The sequence below is a fragment of the Oryctolagus cuniculus genome, chromosome 2 (genome assembly GCF_964237555.1).
Source record: "Oryctolagus cuniculus chromosome 2, mOryCun1.1, whole genome shotgun sequence".
NCBI classification, from domain to species: Eukaryota; Metazoa; Chordata; class Mammalia; order Lagomorpha; family Leporidae; genus Oryctolagus; species Oryctolagus cuniculus.
The window spans coordinates 132,608,667-132,629,054 of record NC_091433.1 but is presented as its reverse complement, the minus strand read 5'-3'; the positions used below and the strand labels follow the sequence as shown (position 1 = coordinate 132,629,054).

Here is a 20,388-nt window from a genome sequence, read left to right as displayed (position 1 = left end):
AGAAGGAAAGAAAGAAAAGAAGGAAGGAAGGAAAGAAGGAAGGAAGGAAGGAAGGAAGGAAGGAAGGAAGGAAGGAAGGAAGGAAGGAAGGAAGGAAGAATACACAAAAGTTATCTATTACACGCCTGGCTCTCAAAGAATTTGAGTTTCTGTTCTTAGCCATCAAGTTCCTCCTGTACCTGGTGGTACCCTTAAGCTATTCTCTGGCTGTCCAAAGTCATGGTGTGTGCCCCACACAAACCTCCCTTCTTGTCCTACACCCTATCAAAGTTTCTACCCTTTATAGGACTTCTCTAATTACATTGTTACGAAGAAGGAAATTATGATTAAATGAATTCAAGTAAAACAAATAATATAACTGGGTTCCTGTATTAACTCTGAAGGTGTTACTGTTTTTAAGAAAGAAGCCTGGGCCGGCACCGCGGCTCACTTGGCTAATCCTCCTCCTGAGGCGCCGGCACCCCAGGTTCTAGTCCCGGTTGGGGCGCCGGATTCTGTCCTGGTTGCTCCTCTTCCTATCCAACTCGCTGCTGTGGCCAGGGGAGGCAGTGGAGGATGGCCAAGTCCTTGTGCCCTGCACCCGCATGGGAGACCAGGAGGAAGCACCTGGCTCCTGGCTTCAGATTGGCGCAGCGCGCCAGCCGTAGTGGCCATCTTGGGGGTGAACCAACGGAAGGAAGACCTTTCTCTCTGTCTCTCTGTCTCTCTCTCTAACTTTGCCTGTCAAAAAAGAAAAAAGAAAAAAAATAAAGAAGCCTGGAGGGGTAGGCATTTGGTATAGTGGTTAAGAGGCCACTTTGGATGCCCATATCCTATACAGGAGTGGCTGACTGGCTTTGGTCCTAGCTCTATTCCTGATTCCAGCGTCCTGCTGATGTGCCTTCTGGGATGACGGCTCAAGTAGTTGGGTCCCTGCCACTGACATGGGAAATGTGGATCAAGTTCCTGGTTCCTAGGCTTTAGTCTGGGTGCTGTGGGCATTTGGGGAATAAGGTGGCAAATGGGAAATCTTTCCCTTTTCTCTGCCTTTCAAACAAATTTTAAAAATGTATATTTTTTGGAAAAAAAAAACAAAAACAAAACTAAACTAAAAGGAGCCTGGAATTTCAAGTGAAAGAAAGAACATTTCATGGTAAGACTCTTCTAAAGGACAAGGGACCAGAGCATCACCGCTTTCCCTGTGAGTACAATATCTATTACTCTGTAATGGAGATGAGAAATCAATCAGAGCTACAGAATATCAGCTCAAATTGCTAAATGTCACGCCTGAAATCAACAGCAGGTCCAGAATAGAACTTGGGAACCTCAATGACCCCTCCTGCTCTAGCCAGCACACACTATTTCCTCAGCCAGGAAGTTACAGTGATACTTTTTTCCTAGAACCTTTCCAACACTATTTTAAACTCTGGAATCAAGCAACAGGGTTTGACTATGGTCAAAGCGTGGAATAGTCAACAGTGAAAGGCCTGGGCCTCACTTCTAGCATCACACCTTTCTTTTCTGAATGTTCTCAACAAGGTCTAGATTAATACAAGAGGCAGAATGGGCCTGCATGTTGACTTTTCTCTCAGTGATCCAGGAAAGAGGGCCACAAGGAAACTTCTAGGCTTTCCATTTACATTGTCACAAAAGTAAATTACAGCTGAAATCTGCCTAAGCATAATCACCTGGCACATTCAGTATGGTGTTCTCATGAAGCACTCTTTAGAAGTGTGCATGGGGGCTGGCGCCATGGCTCACTTGGTTAATCCTCTGTTTGTGGCACCGGCATCCCATATGGACACTGGTTCTAGTCCTGGCTGCCCCTCTTCTAGTCCAGCTCTCTGCTATGGCCTGGGAAAGCAGTAGAAGATGACCCAAGTCCTTGGGCCCCTGTACCCACATGGGAGACCAGGAAGAAGCACCTGGCTCCTGGCTTTGGATCGGTGCAGCTCTGGCCATTGCGGCCATTTGGGGAGTGAACCAACAGAAGGAAGACCTTTCTGTCTGTCTGTCTCTCTCTCACTGTCTATAACTCTATCTATCCAAAAAAAAAAAAAAAGTGTGCATGTTCTAACTGTCTTTCCTGCGAAGCCCCCAGGGAGCCAGAGGCTCCAGCCAAGGCTGGAGTCTCAGGAGCCAGACACCCTTGGGAGTACAGAAAAGGCCCCTTCAGCACATGTGTAAAGAAGAACTGAAGGTGAAGTCTAGGTGAGGGAGAGATTGATCCAGCCAGGATTACCCAACAGCATGTGCTTAGAGAACCAGTGCCTAAGCAGAAATAACAACTACAAACATCCTAAATTATTTTACAAAATAGTCATCAGAATTTTGCTGCAGCTTCCTTATACTTGTTGGATTTTACTTAATTTTGTTTCTGAAATATATACTGAGGGCAGAAAGCATGAGGGACATCACAGTATTTCTATTGCTTAGGATCCTAATGTTTTTAATCTGGTCTCTGGCTTCAGGAAGAAGCATGGAAAACTAAGAGTTTGAAAGCTTTAAGGTCAACATTAATTTCTTTGTTCAACAGACATTTCTAGAGGGGCTCTTAAGTGCCAAGCTTCTGCTCAGTCCTGAGACAGAACAGCAAATAAAACAGACGTGGTTCCTATTTTCCTGGAGCTCATAGTCTAGTAAGAGCAGCTGACAGTAAGAATGGGATCCAAAGCCAGAGGTCTATACTGGAAACCAGGCATGCTTCAGCAGCCAGCTGAGAAGAGCCCCTGAGCAGGCAAGGGGCTGATCAGGGGGATCATTACCTTGGCCATGGGAGAGCACCACTGTGGTGGGCTGAGTCCATCAGTAACATGATGACTAGCGCTCTCACAGTCAGTGATGCCAGGAAGCTCTCCTTCTCTGCCCACCGCCATGAACTGCCATCTATATGCAAGATTCTGAAAGAGATAAAGAAAAGCACAAGACTTGAGCTGTTTTCTGATAGGAATTCCAGCTGATACAAGCCAGAAGTGAGAAGCATGAACACACCTACCACAAGAGGCTGAGCAATCTCCCCTCTCCACTAACTCCGCTAACCTCCCTTCTCTGACACTACATAGAAAAGAAAAATAAAGGTGGGGTGAAGAAGGGACCTGGTCAAATGGTCAGGCTGCAGCCAGATGCCTCCTGAGAAGTTTCTGCTTGGCAGTGTGAGGTCGGCAAGGATGGAAAAGCTATGTGTTAGAGAAGGGAGCCACTCCAGCAGCTCAGCTCCAGCACTGCCAGAGGTTGACAGCTGTGGTGAAGGTGGAGTGCCAACAACAGCCACCTCAGGAGTTAGAGTCAGTATACAGACCACAGAGCAGCGGCCTACAGAAATCTCAAAGTATTTGACATCTCTGGGCCTCATTTTCATTTATCTGAAAATAAAGATGAAAAGAGCATGTAATAGTTTCCTAGGACCACTGAAACAAATGATCACAAACTGAGAGATTAAAACAACAGAAATGTATTCTCTCACTGTTCTGGAGATTTCACAGCCTGAAATCACAGTGTCAGCAGGGCCAAACTCCCTCTAAAGGCTTGAGAGGAGAATCTTTCCTGGTTTCTTCCAGCCTCTGGAGGTTGCCAGCAATCCCTGGAGTGCCAGAGCCATTCCTTAGCTAAACTCCAATCTACCTCCATCTTTCCAAGGCATCTGCCCTCTGTATGTGCCTCTCTCTTATAAGCCCACTAATCAATGTATTAGGATCTGACAAGACTTCATCCTAACCTGACTACATGTACAAAGTCTATTTCAAGTAAGACCATTTTCCTAAGTTCTGAGTGTGAACATGAATTTGGGGGATAAATTCATCTCAGCACAGAACACCTACCTCAGAAGGAGAAGGTCATGTATATAAAGTTCTTTCGTCTGTGCCTGGCACATGTGTGTGCTATGTAAAGGTTAGCTACCTTTCATCATTTCTGGAAGACAGCAGCTACCCATGTGATATGTGGATGTTTTGTCATACAAGAATCACTCTTCTTCCATCATGAGTCAGAGGCAAGACAATAGATGGAAATACCCACAAAACGAGCTGCACAGTTTATAACCATTTGGGGTAGGTGCTATGGCTTAGTAGACTAAGCCTTTGCCTGCAGTGCCGGCATCATATATGTGCCCAGGTTCAGGTCCCAGCTGCTCCACTTTCAAACCAGCTCCCTGTTAATGGTCTGGGAAAGCAGCAGAAGATAACCCGAGTGCTTGGGCCCCTGCACCCCCATGGAAGACCCAGAGGAAGCTACTGGCTTCAGCTTGGCCAAACACTAGCCCTTGCAGCCATTTGGGGAGTGAACCAGTGGATGAAAGACCCCTCTCTCTATCTGTAACTATTCCTCCAAAGTAAATAAATCTTCATTAAAAAATAAGTTTATGATCATTCAATAACCCCTCATCAATATGCTATTAATAACCTCAGACTGGAATGAGGAAGTATTTGTTGCAGTCACAAAATATATCTATCCAGGCCAGCGGCACAGCTCACTAGGTTAATTCTCGGCCTGCAGAGCCAGCACCCCGGGTTCTAGTCCCGGTTGGGGCACCGGTTCTGTCCCGGTTGCTCCTCTTCCAGTCCAGCTCTCTGCTGTGGCCCGGGAAGACAGGAGAGGATGGCACATGCTTGGGCCCTGCACCCGCATGGGAGACCAGGAGGAAGCACCTGGCTCCTGGCTTCAGATAGGCACAGCGTGCTGGCCGTAGCGGCCATTTGGGGGTGAACCAACGGAAGGAAGACCTTTCTCTCTGTCTCTCTCTCTCTGTCTAACTCTGCCTATCAAAAAAAAAAAAAAAAGCCGTATATATGAAATTTGTCCCCTCTATATAAATAATATATATATAATACATATGTATGTGTGTGTGTGTGTGTATATATATATATATATATATCTCCAAATGAACAATGAACACTTTAAAACAGTTCCCTTATTAGGATCTGCTTTGGAAGGGTCCCCAGAGCTACAAGACAGACAACAGTCTCATCACTTAAGAGTCAGACTGACTTCTGATCCAAAACTGCTTCGCATAGCATACTCATCCCACAGGTTGGCCACCTATATGACCTTTGGCTCCATCCAAGCATTAAATCCATTCTCTGAAATGAAGATTTGCTATGTCTGAGGCTATGATAGTCAAGGCTTGCTCCTTCTTCAATAAGTTGGTGTCAAACAGCTACCCAAGTGAAAAGGGCCAGATCTCAAGTACTCTTTTCAGATCAAAATATATTTCAAGTGGATCAATGATTTAAATGTAAAGATTGAATGTAAACATTTAGATATATATACACAGAGTACTCAAAAATAACAAGTAACCTTTCATAATTTTGAGGTATGGAAGCATGCTTTCTTCACTGGTTTTGTAGGAAATTATCTAAAAATTTAAAACTTTCAGACAGAAAAAAACTATAAACTAACTTGAAAGGCAAATGAAAAAATGTAAATAATTCTGCCTTTTACATGACAGTGAACATGTTAACTCTTTTAAGTTAATAAGGTGTTAAAAAATTAATGTGCGAAGGACATGATTAAGTGCTCCAAAGAAAAAATATAAATGTCTAAAATAATTTCAATTATGTTCGATCTTTACTCTTCAAAGAAATGCTAATCAAATCATATTTGCTGAGTGCTATAATCACTTGCTACTCTAATCATTTACTTGGATTAACTGATTTATTCCTCACAATAACCCCATAATAAAATAGATGTTATCATTACCCCTACTTTACCAAACATGAAACTGAGTTACTGAGAAGGTAAATGACTTACCCAAGGTCACACAGTAAATGGCTGATCAGAATTCAGGCCCCTAGGAAGCTGCCTCCAAAGTTACAATGTGCAACAAGATTATGTCTCACCTGTCAGATGGAGCAAATGAAAAACACCACCAGATGTTAGGAAAACTGTCAGGAAGCAGGTACTGTTGGTAAAGGTCACATTCTTTTTTTTTTTTTTTTTTTTTTTTTTTTTTTTTTCTGAAAGGCAGAGTTAGAGAGGGAGGAACGGAGAGAAACAAAGAGGTCTTCCATCTGCTGATTCACTCCCCAAATGGCTGCAATGGCTAGGGCTGGGCCAGACCAAAGCCAGGAACCAGGAGCTTTTTCCAGGTCTCCCATGTGAGTACAGGGGTGCAAGCACTTGGGCCATCCTCTGCTGCTTTCCCAGGTGCATTAAGCAGGGAGCTGGATAGGGAGTAGAAGAGCCTGGACTCAAACTGGCACCCCTTTGGGAGGCCAGAACTGCAGACAGAGGCTTAACCCATTATGCCACAGTGCTGGCCCTCAAGTTCACATTTTTAAGAACAGTTTGACTCGAGGAATTTACATTCTAAACGTGAATATGTTTTAACTCAGTCATTCCTCCACTTCTTGGAATTTATCCTAAAAACAGTGGAAAAGTATGAAAAGATATATATACCAGGATACTTATCACACAGTACTCACAATAGACAAAATACTGCAAATAAAAAAACCAACAATATACAAAAAGTGCAACAAATTCATTCACTCAACAAATTTTATTGAGCTCAGCTGCCTATCAGGAATTATTCTAAATACCAGGTATAAAGCAGTGGTATAGAGCAGGACAGAAAAGTAAAATAAAATAAAATCCTATCTTTACAAAGCTTACATTCTAATGGAGGGAGTCAAGCAATAAACAAATAAAAAGGAATAGCATCCATTATAACAGTGATATTAGATGCTATACATAGAGAGAAACAGAGAGTCAGAGACGGAGAGAGACAGCGAGCAAGCGCGCGCACACATGGGTGCATACAATGTTCCATCTGTTGGTTTCACTCTCCAAATCCCTGCAACAGCTTAAGCTGGGCTTGAGATTGTTAGGGAGAAGTTAGAGAATATTAGTACTAGACTGTTCCTTAGTAAAATGACCTTCTTAAGAAAATATGAACAAAATCTACAATACCATAAAAGTTGAAAGGTGATTGAATAGAACTGCTTCTTGGGCCGATGCTGTGGTGTAGCAGGTAAAACTGCTGCCCGCAGTGCCGGCATCCCATATAGGGCCTGGTGCAAGTTCCAGCTGCTCCACTTCTGAACCAGCTCTCTGCTGTGGCCTGGGAAAGCAGCAGCAGATGGCCCAAGACCTTGGGCCCCTGCACCCGCATGGGAGACCCAAAAGCAGCTCCTGGCTTCTGGCTTAGGATCGACACAGCTCTGGCTGTTGCGGCCAACTGGGGAGTGAACCAGCAGATGGAAGACCTCTCTCTCTCTCTGTGTGTGCCTCTCCTTCTCTATCTGTAAATCTGACTTTCAAATAAAATAAATAAATCTTTAAAAAAAACCTGCTTCTTGACCATATTAGAAAACTAATGCCACTCTGCAAGCTAATAAAAGAAACTCTTACTTTGTGTGTACCTTTTCCTATTGCTTTTTTTCCAGAGCTGTGCAGTGAAATATCCCATTTGTAAAGTCTACTAAAGGGAATCAAATTTTTCACCACGAGTGCATGCATACACACACACAAACATTCCCACTTTGAGCCACTGAAGAAGCCCAAGTCACATTCAGGTCCAGTTGTCTCACTGACCATTAAATATCCAGGTTTGATATTAGGAAAAATATAGAAATCTGAGGTTCTTCTCAGGGCTGTGACAGAAAAGTCTCTCTACATACTATCAGGCCGGAGCCTTCAGGCCCAATCAGACTTCTATTCCCTTTCTTGGGCTTTCAGCAGGGGTGTGCACACACACACACATAAATACACACACATTCGTATAAACTTTTCAGAGTCATATTTATAAAGGGAAGCAAAGCGCTTTATTTTTCTGTTTATTTATTTGAAAGGCAGAGAAACAGAGAGTGATCTTCCATTCACTGGTTTATGCCCCAAATGCCTGCAACAGCCAAGGCTGAGCCAGGCCAAAGGCAGGAGCAAGGAACTAGGAACTCCATCTGGATTTCTCACATGGGAGGCAGGGACCCAAGCACTTGAGTCATCATCTGCTGCCTCCAAAGATGTGCTGTAGCAGGACACTGGATCAGGAGTGGAGGCAGGACTCAAACCCAGGCGCTTTGATGGGATACAGGATGCTAATGTCACTCCCAGGCAGTGGCTAAACTGCTATGCCACAATACCCACTCCCAAAGTACTTTAAAAGGAGAGAAATTCTGTTACATGCTATAACATGGATGAACCTTGAGAATATTGTTAAGTGAAATAAGCCAGTCACAAAAAAAGACAAATACTCTATGATTCTACTTATGTGACATACTGAAGTAATCAAATTACTAGAAACAGGGCCAGCGCCGAGGCTCACTAGGCTAATCTTCCGCCTGCAGCGCTGGCACCCTGGGTTCTAGTCCTGGTCGGGGCGCCAGATTCTGTACCAGTTGCCCCTCGTCCAGTCCAGCTCTCTGCTGTGGCCCAGAGTGCAGTGGAGGATGGCCCAAGAACTTGGACCCTGCACCTCATGGGAGACCAGGATAAGTACCTGGCTCCTGCCATCCGATCAGCGCGGTGCACCGGCCACAGCGCACCGGTCGCAGTGGCCATTGGAGGGTGAACCAATGGCAAAGGAAGACCTTTCTCTCTGTCTCTCTCTCTCTCTCACTGTCCACTCTGCCTGTCAAAAATAAATAAATAAGTAAATAAATAAATAAATAAAAATGATTAGAAACAGAAAGTAGAATGATGGTTACCAGAGAGAATGAGAAGGAGAAAGGCAGAGTTTGTTGTTCAATGAATATAGAATTTTAGTTTTAACGATGAAAAAGTTCATGAACTCTGTTGTACAACAATGTGAAATACCTAAAACTACTGAAATGTAGACTTAAAAATGGCTAAAATGGTAAATTCTATGTATGTGATTATTTTTTACCAGTTTGGTTTTTTTATTTTTTTATTTTTATTTATTTATTTATTTTTTTTTTTGACAGGCAGAGTGGACAGTGAGAGAGAGAGACAGAGAGAAAGGTCTTCCTTTTGCCGTTGGTTCACCCTCCAATGGCCGCCGCGGCCAGCGCGCTGCGGCCGGCATACCGCGCTGATCCAATGGCAGGAGCCAGGAGCCAGGTGCTTTTCCTGGTCTCCCATGGGGTGCAGGGCCCAAGCACCTGGGCCATCCTCCACTGCAGAGAGCTGGCCTGGAAGAGGGGCAACCGGGACAGAATCCGGCGCCCCAACCGGGACTAGAACCCGGTGTGCCGGCGCCGCTAGGCGGAGGATTAGCCTAGTGAGCCGCGGCGCCGGCCCTGTTTTTTTTTTTTTTTAAAGAAAAGCAACATCCACATGAGTTAAAAAATTCTTTCAGGGGCTCGCATGTGGCACATGGGTTGGGCTATTCTGCTGCAATGCTCACATTCCATTCTAGAACAGGTTCGAGTGCCAGCTGCTCCACTACCCTGCTAATGCACCTAGGAAAGCAACAAAATATGGCCCAAGTGCTTAGGTCCTTTCTACTCACATGGGAGACCAGGATGGAGTTCCAGGCTCCTGGCTTCCACCTGGCCTAGCGCTGGCCTTTGTAGCCATTTGGGAAGTGAATCAGCAGATGGAAGATCTCTTTGTCTCTCTCTCCTTCTCTCTGCTTTTCAAGTAAGTAAAAAAAAATCTTTATTTGAAAAAAATGTTTTCAGTCGGTGCTGTGGCACAGTGGGTTAATGCCCTGGACTGAAGTGCCAACATCCCATATGGGTGCCGATTCGAGACCCAGCTGCTCCACTTCCGATCCAGCTCTCTGTTTTAGCCTGGGAAAGCAGTAGAAGATGGCCCAAGACCTTGGGCCCCTGCACCCACGTGGGAGATCTGGAAGAAGCTCCTGGTTCCTTGCTTTGGATAGGCGCAGCTCTGGCCTTTGTGGCCAATTGGGGAGTGAACCAGCGGATGGAAGACCTCTCTCTCTCTCTGCCTCTCCTCCCTCTGTATAACTCTTTCAAATAAATAAATAAATCTTTTTTAAAAAATGTTTTCAACAATACAGAAGAATATTTTTTAAAAAACTCCAGGAACAGTCTGGGTATACACTAAGTATAAAGAGTTCTCCCTCTTTTCATACAAATACTAATACTTGCACACGAGTCATAAATACTATTCTGTACTTTCCTTAGTTTTCTATTATGACAGATCTTGGAGACTGCTCCATATCAGTGTTTGCATATATCTGCTTCATTTTTTAATAATTTCATAATATGGCACTACCCACTAAAACTTACTCAATAAGCCCTTTGTCAACATATACTAAGATGTATTCTTTTTTTTTATTATTTTTTTATTTTTTTATTTTTTGACAGGCAGAGTGGACAGTGAGAGAGACAGACAGAGAGGAAGGTCTTCCTTTGCCGTTGGTTCACCCTCCAATGGCTGCCGCGGCCGGCGCGCTGCGGCCGGCGCACTGCGCTGATCCGAAGGCAGGAGCCAGGAGCCAGGTGCTTTTCCTGGTCTCCCATGGGGTGCAGGGCCCAAGCACCTGGGCCATCCTCCACTGCACTCCCTGGCCACAGCAGAGGGCTGGCCTGGAAGAGGGGCAACCGGGACAGAATCCGGTGTGCCGGCGCCGCAGGCGGAGAATTAGCCTAGTGAGCCGCGGCGCGGGCCATATTCTTAAGTTAAATATATATTAAAGGCTTATTTTTCCATCAACAAAAATGTTCACATTTTGTTGTTTATGTATGTTCTAAGAAACTATGAACTGATAATTGTTATTTGCTTTAATTTACATTGAACTGTGTTTCCGCTCATTCCTACTGGGATTATGTTGGCTTTGTCAATATGACAAGAAGTCACCAAGGAGGGCTGGCACTGTGGTGTAGTGGGTAAAGCCGCTTTCTGCAGTGCCGGATCCCATATGGGCACCAGTGCAAGTCCTGGCTGCTCCACTTCCAATCTAGCTCTCTGCTATGGCCTGGGACAGCAGTAGAAGATGGCCCAAGTCCTTGGGCCCCTGCACCCGTGTGAAGAGACCTGGAAGAAGCTCCTGGAGATCAGCACAGCACCAGCCACTGTGACCATCTGGGGAATGAACTAGCAGATGGAAGACCTCTCTCTCTCTCTTGCCTCGCCTTCTCTGTGTAACTCCAACTTTCAAATAAATAAATAAATCTTTTTTAAAAAATAATAATATCATTTAGGGTTGAGACAGACCAATTTAAAATTAAAGTCACCCTTTACTCTGTCATCCTTATTAATGACTCATCAATAGTATTCACTTTACTGCATTTAACTCTGAGGAAATAAAAAATATTTTTAAAAATTTTTATTATTTAACTAAAAATAAAGTTATTTTACCCCAGTGAATCTGGGTCTGCAAACTGGTTTTCTTAGAAGGACCACAGTAAGATAGAATGAGAGGTCCTGAGACACATCAGGGTTCAAATATCAGTTCTGCCATCCCCAAATTAATCAAGCAATCAGAGTTCTGGCTTGTCCTCTGTAAAACAGAAGCAATTCCATCTAACTCCTACCTAGATGAAACCATAGCATGGTGTGAAAAGCCCATTCAAGATTAACAAAATGCTGTCTCTGTGGAACTAGCACTACTTGGGGAAGTCAAACAAGCGCTCAGAAAAGCAGTAAAGGACAAGAAAGAACCTGACACAAGAGAAAGGGTGACAAGAGAAAAGGTGTTTGTGCCTAAGGCAATGGCCCCCATGGTGCAGCACTTAGGGCCACACCTGAGATGCCTTCATCCTGGGCAGGCAGAGGGGAAGTCTTCCACTTCTGATTCAGCTTCCTGAAAATGTGCACCCTGGGAGCAAATGATGTTTCAAGTACTTAGGTTCCTGCCACTCACATGGGTCCTATTCTCCTGGCTTCAGCCTGGCACAGCCCTGACTGCTGCAGGCATTTAGGGAGTAAAGCAGCAGATGGAAGCTCTCTGCCTTTCAAATAAAATGAAAATAAATAAATAAATAATATTGAGTCCAGCACTGTGGCCTAGTAGGTTAAGCCTCTGCCTACAGTGCCTGCACAGGTTCAAGTCCCAGTGTATGGGCACAGGTTCAAGTCCCAGCTGCTCCACTCTTGATCCAGCTCCCTTCTGATGGCCTACGAAAGCAGCAAAAGATGGCCCAGTTTCTTGAGGCCCTGTACCCATGTGGCAGACCCAGAAAAAGCTCCTGGCTTCAGATCAGCCCAGCTCTGCCTGTTGCAGTCATTTGAGGAATCAATCAGCAGATGGAAGTCCTCTCTGTCTTTCCTACTCTTTGTAGCTCTGTCTCTCAAATAAATAAATAAATCTTTAAAAAAAAAAATAAAGGGGAAAAAAGGGGGTGGGCCCAACATTGTGGCACAGTAGATTCAACCACGGCTTGTGACTCTGGCATCCCATATCGGAGTACTGGTTCAATCCCAGCTACTCCACTTCCAAACCAGCTCCCTGCTAAGGTGCCTACAAAAGCAGCAGAAGATGGCCTCAGTACTTGGGCCCCTGCCACCCATGTGGGCAACCTCGGTGGAGTTCTAGGTCCCTGGCTTCAGCCTGGCTCAGCCCTGCCCATTGTGACTATTTGGGGAGTGAACCAGAGGATGGAAGATCTCTGTCTCTGTCAATCTCTCCCTCTCTGTCACTTGTGCTTTTCAAATAAACAAATCCTTAAAAATAAAGTTGGAGGGGGAGACTTATCAGAGTACTTATTGAGTGCCTCTACCCACTAGGCACTTAAAATACAATAATGAATGAGAAGGTCTCTGCCCTCAAGGAGATTATCTACTTGTCAGAAAGACAACAGGTAAATAGCAGTAAGTGGTTGAATGGAAGCAAACTGATGCTAAGATAGTTTCTTTTTATAGAGCAGTCAGAAAGTGATCAGGAAATAACCCATCATTAACAGCTACAGGCAAGGATAGTTAAGGAGGTGAACAGCAGAGTAAAATGTGTTTCAGGAAGAAACTTTAGAATCCTGCAAAAGCCCTAATGAAAGCCAGTTGGAAAAGAAGTCCAGGAATTATGAGCTGATGAGCAAACCCACAGCAGGGAAGGAGGTGATGGGCCTGGGATAAGACTTGAGAAATATGCAGGGACCAAGATATTATAGGACCTTGTAGACCACAATTTGGACCAAATTGTGCAAAAGTGTGTATTCCAACTTGAGACATTTGGACTTGTATAACAATCAGGGATGCAAAAGGAGATTTTAAAAGGAGAAATACGAGATGAGTTTGTTTTAAAGGGGGATGGGTAGAACTGGTATGGAGGAGGCTGGCTACAATGGGGAATAAAGACAGCTTTTAGAGACCACTCAAGAAAGGCCTCCCCTCCCCTCCACCCTCCTGTCTGTCTCTCTCTTTCTACCTTTCAAATAAATAAATAAATCTTTTAAAAAAATAAAAGGCCTAAGGAAGAGTCAATATACACAAAGAACTCCAGAGGCAAATCTAAAGTGTGAAGGTTCTACAACCTGGCCTGTTAGTCCCAAAGGTACTGACCTGCAATGGGAGAGCTGTTTAAGCCCTCCACTGCATCGGGGCTCTGACCCTACTGTGACAACAAGAAGGGGGACCAGTACACAGAGATAATTATCCACTGTCTCTCTGACAGATGACAGACTAAGGTTCCCAGGACCTTTGGATTCAAATTCCCTTCCTGCCCCTTTAGGGGTGAAGCACTGGCAGATCCCTTTAAGTCAATTTCTCCAAATACCAGGGGCTTCAAAATATTCATGGAAAATTCATATTATAATGTTATTTTTCCACAAATTTTATGAAGCCTGCTCACATGGTCTGCAGATGATGACTGGTGTCAGAATCACCCGGGAGTTTGAGCAACCTGCAGAAACCTGGTCACCATCCCATACCTACTCAATCACAGTTATCCAGGAGTAGAAAACTAAAATCTGCATTTTAACCCAAGTATTCTATCTTCTATCTTCACTCCCATGGATAAGTCTGACTGGAAAAAGGCCCTTACTTGAAGCTGGCTGGCAATGTCAAAATGAGAAGATTGTATAGAGCCAAAGCGTCAAGCCTACACACAGAATAAGGATCTGGAAAGAGATGTCATGAATAGATTAAGGAATTTGAAGGCCCCAAAGCAGAAGGCAGAACATCAGAACATGGGGCTTAAAGAAAGGGACTAGAGTTGGGCTGCAGTGGGTTGGTTAAGCTATCACTGGTGATAGCTCATCCTATATGAGCACAGGTGGAGTCCTGGCTGTTCCACTCCTGATCCAGCTCCCTGCTAATGTGCCTGGAAAAGCAGCAGCAGATGGTCCACGTATTTGAACCCCTGCATCCATGTGGGAGACCAGATGGAGTTCTGGTTCCTAGTTTCAGTCTGCCCCAGCCAACTGAGGAGTAAACCAGCAGATAGAAGATCTGTCTGTAACTTTCAAATAAATAAATATTAAAAAAGGAAGGGAGGGAGGGAGGGAGGGAGGGAGGGAGGAAGATTTCCTTGGGGAAATCACCAACAACGGTCACCATCACCAGCAACCTTGGGTTGGTTTCCCAGAAGAACTCTAAGAGGACAGTGCAGGTGCCTCACCTTGCATAGGCCGGATGACTGGGTCATAGATTACCCAATCTGTGCACACAATCACTCTACCCAACCTTCAGAAGAGAACACACCCCTCTTCATTAAGTACTATTTCTGTACTCACAATCCTCTCTCAGCCTGTGGGGAGAGCTCCAGCCCACACAGAAAAACACAGAGAAAACTGCCACTAAAGGCTACTGACTAGCACTACTCACCAAGACTGTCAACTTGGCATGTCAAGGACCATTCCACATCACAAACCTTGAAGCCCACTTCTACATACTCTCAACTCCCACCATCTATGCCCATCTAGCTAGTCTTTTACTGTTTACAATCATGTCTTAGAGAATCCCACCCTATATTCTCATAATCTTCCCCAAAATTCAGAGAAATTCCACAGGATCAAGCTCAGCAGACTCCTGAACTCTAGAAGCTGCTAAAGCCTGTTCCTCTTCTGCCTGGTTCAGTGGGACAAGCAGAAGAGGGGAGAGGAGAGTACTTACTCCCTTCATACCACCTAAAGGGAGCTCCAGGACTGCTGCAGGCTTCTGTATAGGAAATTCATTGCAAAGATAAGCTAGCTGAACTTGGTATATTTTAAAGAACACAGAGTAGAATCTTGGCAGCAAAAGGTGAGATGGGGTGGGGGGCAGTGGAGCAAGGTAGGATTTCTGGGGATTTGATTTTAAAGTAAATAGCACGCCAGCGCCTTGGCTCACTAAGCTAATCCTCTGCCTGCGGCGCCGGCACCCCGAGTTCTAGTCCTGGTTAAGGCGCTGGATTCTGTCCCGGTTGCCCCTCTTCCAGGCCAGCTCTCTGCTGTGGCCCAGGAGTGCAGTGGAGGATGGCCCAGGTCCTTGGGCCCCGCACCCGCATGGGAGACCGGGAGGAGGCACCTGGCTCCTGGCTTCGGATTGGCACAGCGCGCCAGCCACAACGCGCCGGCCGTGGCGGCCACTTGGGAGGTGAACCAACGAAAAGGAAGACCTTTCTCTCTCTCTCTAGCTCTGCCTGTAAAAAAAAAAAAAAAAAAAAAAAAAAAAAGTAAATAGCACAAAAAATGCAAAGAAAGTAATAGGCAATCTCACTCAAACCCTTATATGTCAAATAGTTGATCCTTCCTATAATCCAAAACCTGGTCCCAGATTAAAGAGGTAATAATAATAAAGATGACTGAAGTAATCCCCAAGATTATTTATGACTCTAATCCTGATTCACTTGTCCTGTCCCTTTTTACACTCCACCTACTATCTTAATTCTCTAAGTTTCTAAGCCAGTGATTCAGCTTCCTGTTTCAGTTTTGCCTTACCTTATCCCTCAGGCCTTTTGCTTCTTTCCTTGTTTAGGATTGCACTCCACTCTGAATTACTCTACCTTCAGCCACCCAGAGTAAACAGACTGCCTACTCAACTCTTCAGTGCACATGTCCCCTCGTTCAGTCTGTTTACCCTGTGTTCGTGAATGTGACTTGGAGAGACACACACATGTTAGATGGCTCATCCTAGTAAACACTTTGGAATCACCAAAGACCATTGGGTAAGGGAATGACAATGAGCCAAGGACCAAATTCTGAATGCAAGAGACTACAAGCAAATATGCAAATAAGCCAGAAAAAAAAAAAAAAAAAAAACACAGACTGCTATGCTATGCAAAGAATTAAAGTAAGTTATGGCACAGTGGGCTAAACTGCCACTTGGGACATCACCAGTTCCAATTCTGACTACTTGGCGTTTGTGGTCTAGCTCCCTGCTAATGCACCTAGGAAGCAGTAGATGATGGCTCAAGTATTCTGAGGTCCTGCCACTCACGTAGGAGACCTGAATGGAGTTCCTGGTTCCTGTCTTTGGCCTGGCCCAGCTCTGGCTGCTGTAGCCAACTGAGGAGTGAACCAGCAGACAAGAAATGGATCTCTCTCTCTCTGTCACTATGCCTTGCAAATAAACAAATATTTTTTTAAAAATAAAAGAAGGTAATAATAAGGTAATATGAAAGTATATGGGTGGCTACTGAGAATCATTGGGTGGTCAGGGAAAAGCCTTTCTGAAAAGATGACATTTAAAAGCAACTATCTTGGCCGGCGCCGTGGCTCAACAGGCTAATCCTCCGCCTGCAGTGCCAGCACCCCGGGTTCTAGTCCTGGTTGCTCCTCTTCCATGCCAGCTCTCTGATGTGGCCCGGAAGTGCAGTGGAGGATGGCCCAGGTGCTTGGGCCCTGCACCCCATGGGAGACCAGGAAAAGCACCTGGCTCCCAGCTTCGGATCAGTGCAGTGCGCTGGCCGCAGCACGCCAGCCGCAGCAGCCATTGGAGGGTGAACCAACGGCAAAAAAGGAAGACCTTTCCTTCTGTCACTCTCTTTCTCACTGTCCACTCTGCCTGTCAAAAATTAAATAAATAAATAAACAAATAAATAAATAAAAGCAACTATCTCAATAAAATGAAGCCAGCCATCCAAAGACCAAAAAGAAAAGCATTCTAGGTGGGGCTAACAACATGTGCAAAAGTCTAGTGAGAGTACCACTGACATTTCTGTATAATCAAGGAATGATATCACAGTCATTTTCACATTTTATAAAGATCACTCTGCTAAAGTGTGGAAAATGCAATGCAAATGGGGTAAGATGAACTCAAGACTAGAAGCAGAGGTGACAGCAGGTTATATGGACTAAGAGGAAAGGACAAAGAGATTACGACTATATTCATATAGCATTTACTGGGCATCAATCTATTGTTCTAAGCATTTTGCTCCATTTAATCCTCAAAAATGTTCTATTTTATAAATAAATAAACTAAGGTACAGGGTAGTAGCAATGAAGAAGGAAAGTGATTAGACTGAATAAATATGGAGGAGGTAAGGAGGACAAGTCCTGGTGACTGAGAGATGTGAGAAGGTAACAAAGGTCTTACCAAACACTAGCAGGTTTTGACAAACAGCTTCTGCATAGTGTTTACAATGTGTATGATATAGCACCAAAGAAGGAGCAAGTGGGAAAAAGCAGGGGGCCTCATTTTGCCATGTCTACAGGACATCTCAGCAGAGCTGTTCATGTGAGTAGTTAGGAATTCTGGTATTAGGTGTTCTGCACTGGGGACTTTGGAATTATCTATATGCAGACGGTAACTGAAGTTGTCAGAGAGGTTGAGATCATCCTGGCAGAGTGCAAGAAAAGGCCATGGGCAGAACGCCAACACAATAAGGGGGAACCAGCACTGTGGCACAGTGGGTTCAAGCCATGGCATGTAATGCTGGCATCCCATATAGGCACCAGTTTGAGTCCCAGATGTTCCACTCCCTATCCAGGACCCTGCTGATGCACCTGGGAGAACGGGGGAGGATGGCCCAGGTCCTTGGACCCCTGCACCCGAAAGGGAGACCCAGACGAAGCTCTTGGATCCTGGCTTTGGCCTGGCCCAGCCCATGGTTACGGCCATTTAGGGAGTGAGCCAGCAGATGGAAGATCTCTGTCTCTCCTTCTCTCTGTAATTCTGGCTCTCAAATAAATAATATAAACCTTTTTTTAAAAAAAGAAAACGCAAGGATCACTTCTAAAGAACAAAAGCTGGAAATGCCTTAATTTTTCTCCATAGGAAAATAGCTAAATAAAACACATATACGCATTCCATGAAATTCTATACAACAGTTAAAAGAGTAAGATATATCTTTAAGAACATGGAATACTATCAAGATACATTATTGAATCAAAGCAGCAAATATCTGAATGCTATATAAAATGTGATATTATTTGTATAAATAAGTAAAACAAAACAACCTTTAAATTTTTCTGTGCTCATATACCTATATGGAAATACATAGAAAAAGGTCTAGAAGGTACATTCCAAATCACTAACATGTCATCTCTGAAAGAATACAGAATAATTGAAATAGTGGCAGGTGACGGGATGGGGAAAAGCCAGTAGTAGTTAAAATATTATCAACAATGATTTCATATTTTCTTTTTATAAAAGATTATATGTTGGGGTAGGCATTATGGCATGGTGGATTAAGCTGACACTTTGGATACCTGCATCCCATATCAGAGTACCTGGGATCAAGACTTGCCTCCACATGGCTCAAGTGCTTGGTCCCCACCACCCACCATGGGAGACCTGAATGGAGTTCCCGGCTCCTGGTTTTGGCCTGGCCCAGCACTAGCTGTTGAATTTGTTGAGTAAACTGGTGGATGAAAGACCTCTCTCTCATTCTGACTTCAGAATAAATAAGCATTTTTAAAAGATTATTTATTGGAGCTGGTGCTGTGGCGCAGAAGGTTAAAGCCCTGGCCTGAAGCATCGGTATCCCATATAGGCGCCAGTTCGAGACCCAGCTGCTCCACTTCCCATCTAGCTCTCTGCTATGGCCTGGGAAAGCAGTAGAAGATGGCCCAAGTCCTTGGGTCCCTACACCCACGTAGGAGACCTGGAGAAAGCTCCTGGCTCCTGGCTTCAGATCTGTGAAGCTCCGGCCATTGCAGCCAATTGGGGAGTGAACCAGTGGATGGAAGACCTCTCTCTTTCTCTCACTCTCGCTCCCTCTGCCTCGCCTTCTCTCTCTGTGTAACTCTGACTTTCAAATAAATAAATAAATCTTTTTTAAAAAAGATTTTTACTACATTCTCTATCCAGTAGTCTTCAAAATATTTTTTTTCATAAAAGAAAAACCAGAAGAGGCAGTCTACAAAGGATATCTTTCACTTCAGATACTAAATGTTCTCTGTTCCTCCCACCCTCCACTGACCTTGATGCTCATTTTCATCTTCCAGCTTCCCATCTGCCTGCATCTGAAATGTTAATACCAAGGGGCTGGCACCATGGCTCACTTGGTTAATCCTCCACCTGCGGCGCCAGCATCCCATATGGGCGCCAGTTCTAGTCCTGGTTGTTCCTCTTCCAGTCCAGCTCTCTGCTGTGGCCCGGGAGGGCAGTGGAGGATGGCCCAAGTGCTTGGGCCACTGCACCCGCATAGGAGACCAGGGAGAAGCACCCGGCTCCCAGCTTCAGATTGGTGCAGTGCCAGCCATAGCAGCCACTTGCGGGGTGAACCAATGGAAGGAAGACCTTTCTCTCTGTCTCTCTCTCTCTCTCACTGTCTATAACTCTGTCAAACAAAAAGAAAAGAAAAGAAAAGAAATGTTAACACCAAAATCCTTAATTCCACATTCTGTCATGAATCCTTGGCCCCACCAATCCTTCAGCCTGGTCCACCACCCCAGAAAGGGATACAGCCATACATGAGGGACATGGGTGCAGATGCCAGCTTTAAGAACAGGGATCAGGCTGGCGCCGCGGCTCAACAGGCTAATCCTCCGCCTTGTGGCGCCGGCACACCAGGTTCTAGTCCTGGTCGGGGCACCGGATTCTGTCCCGGTTGCCCCTCTTCCAGGCCAGCTCTCTGCTGTGGCCAGGGAGTGCAGTGGAGGATGGCCCAAGTCCTTGGGCCCTGCACCCCATGGGAGACCAGGAGAAGTACCTGGCTCCTGCCATCGGATCGGCGCGGTGCGCTGGTTGCAGCGCGCTGGCCGCGGCGGCCATTGGAGGGTGAACCAACAGCAAAAGGAAGACCTTTCTCTCTGTCTCTCTCTCTCATTGTCCACTCCTGCCTGTCAAAAAAAAAAAAAAAAAAAAAAAAAAAAAAAAAAAGAACAGGGATCAGCAGGGCAGGTATTGTGGTACAGTGGGTTAAGCCACTTCCTGCAATGCCAGCATCCTACGTGAGCAGAGGTTTGAGTCTCAGCTGCTCTACTTCAGATCCAGCTCCTTGCTAATGCAAAATGAAGTACCTGGGCCCCTGCCACCTACAGGAGAGACCATATGAAGCTCCTAGCTTTGACTGGCCCAGCCCTAGCCATTGCAGCTATTTGGAGAGTAAACCAGCAGATGGAAGATTTCTTCTCTCTGTCTCTGTTGCTCCCTAACTCTGATTTTAAATAAATAAATAAAGCTTTAAACAATTTTTTTTAAACAGGCATCTGGTGCCCATGCTGATCAGCAGAAATCTCAAAG

At 45.0% G+C, this 20,388-nt stretch overlaps 1 protein-coding gene across 49 annotated transcripts in view; it reads right to left on the bottom strand.

The window, feature by feature from the left end:
* LOC103347661 (uncharacterized) overlaps positions 1-20,388 on the bottom strand; it is a 151,485-nt gene that overhangs the window by 109,303 nt on the left and 21,794 nt on the right. For 22 of the 49 annotated variants that reach the window (XR_011386571.1, XR_011386578.1, XR_011386552.1 and 19 more), the window contains 2 exons: positions 5,725-5,813; positions 2,745-2,879 (listed from right to left, as the gene is read on the bottom strand). The exons of 3 other annotated variants lie outside the window; for them this stretch is intronic. Coding sequence is in view for 5 of the 46 variants with exons in the window: in XM_070069017.1 (XP_069925118.1) it covers positions 2,745-2,855 (111 nt within the window). In the remaining 41 variants the exon portion in view is untranslated. Of the gene's footprint in view, positions 1-2,744; positions 2,880-5,724; positions 5,814-15,285; positions 15,401-20,388 lie in introns of all 49 variants that reach the window. 24 more of the 49 variants (XR_011386586.1, XR_011386588.1, XR_011386563.1 and 21 more) reach the window with 4 other exon arrangements.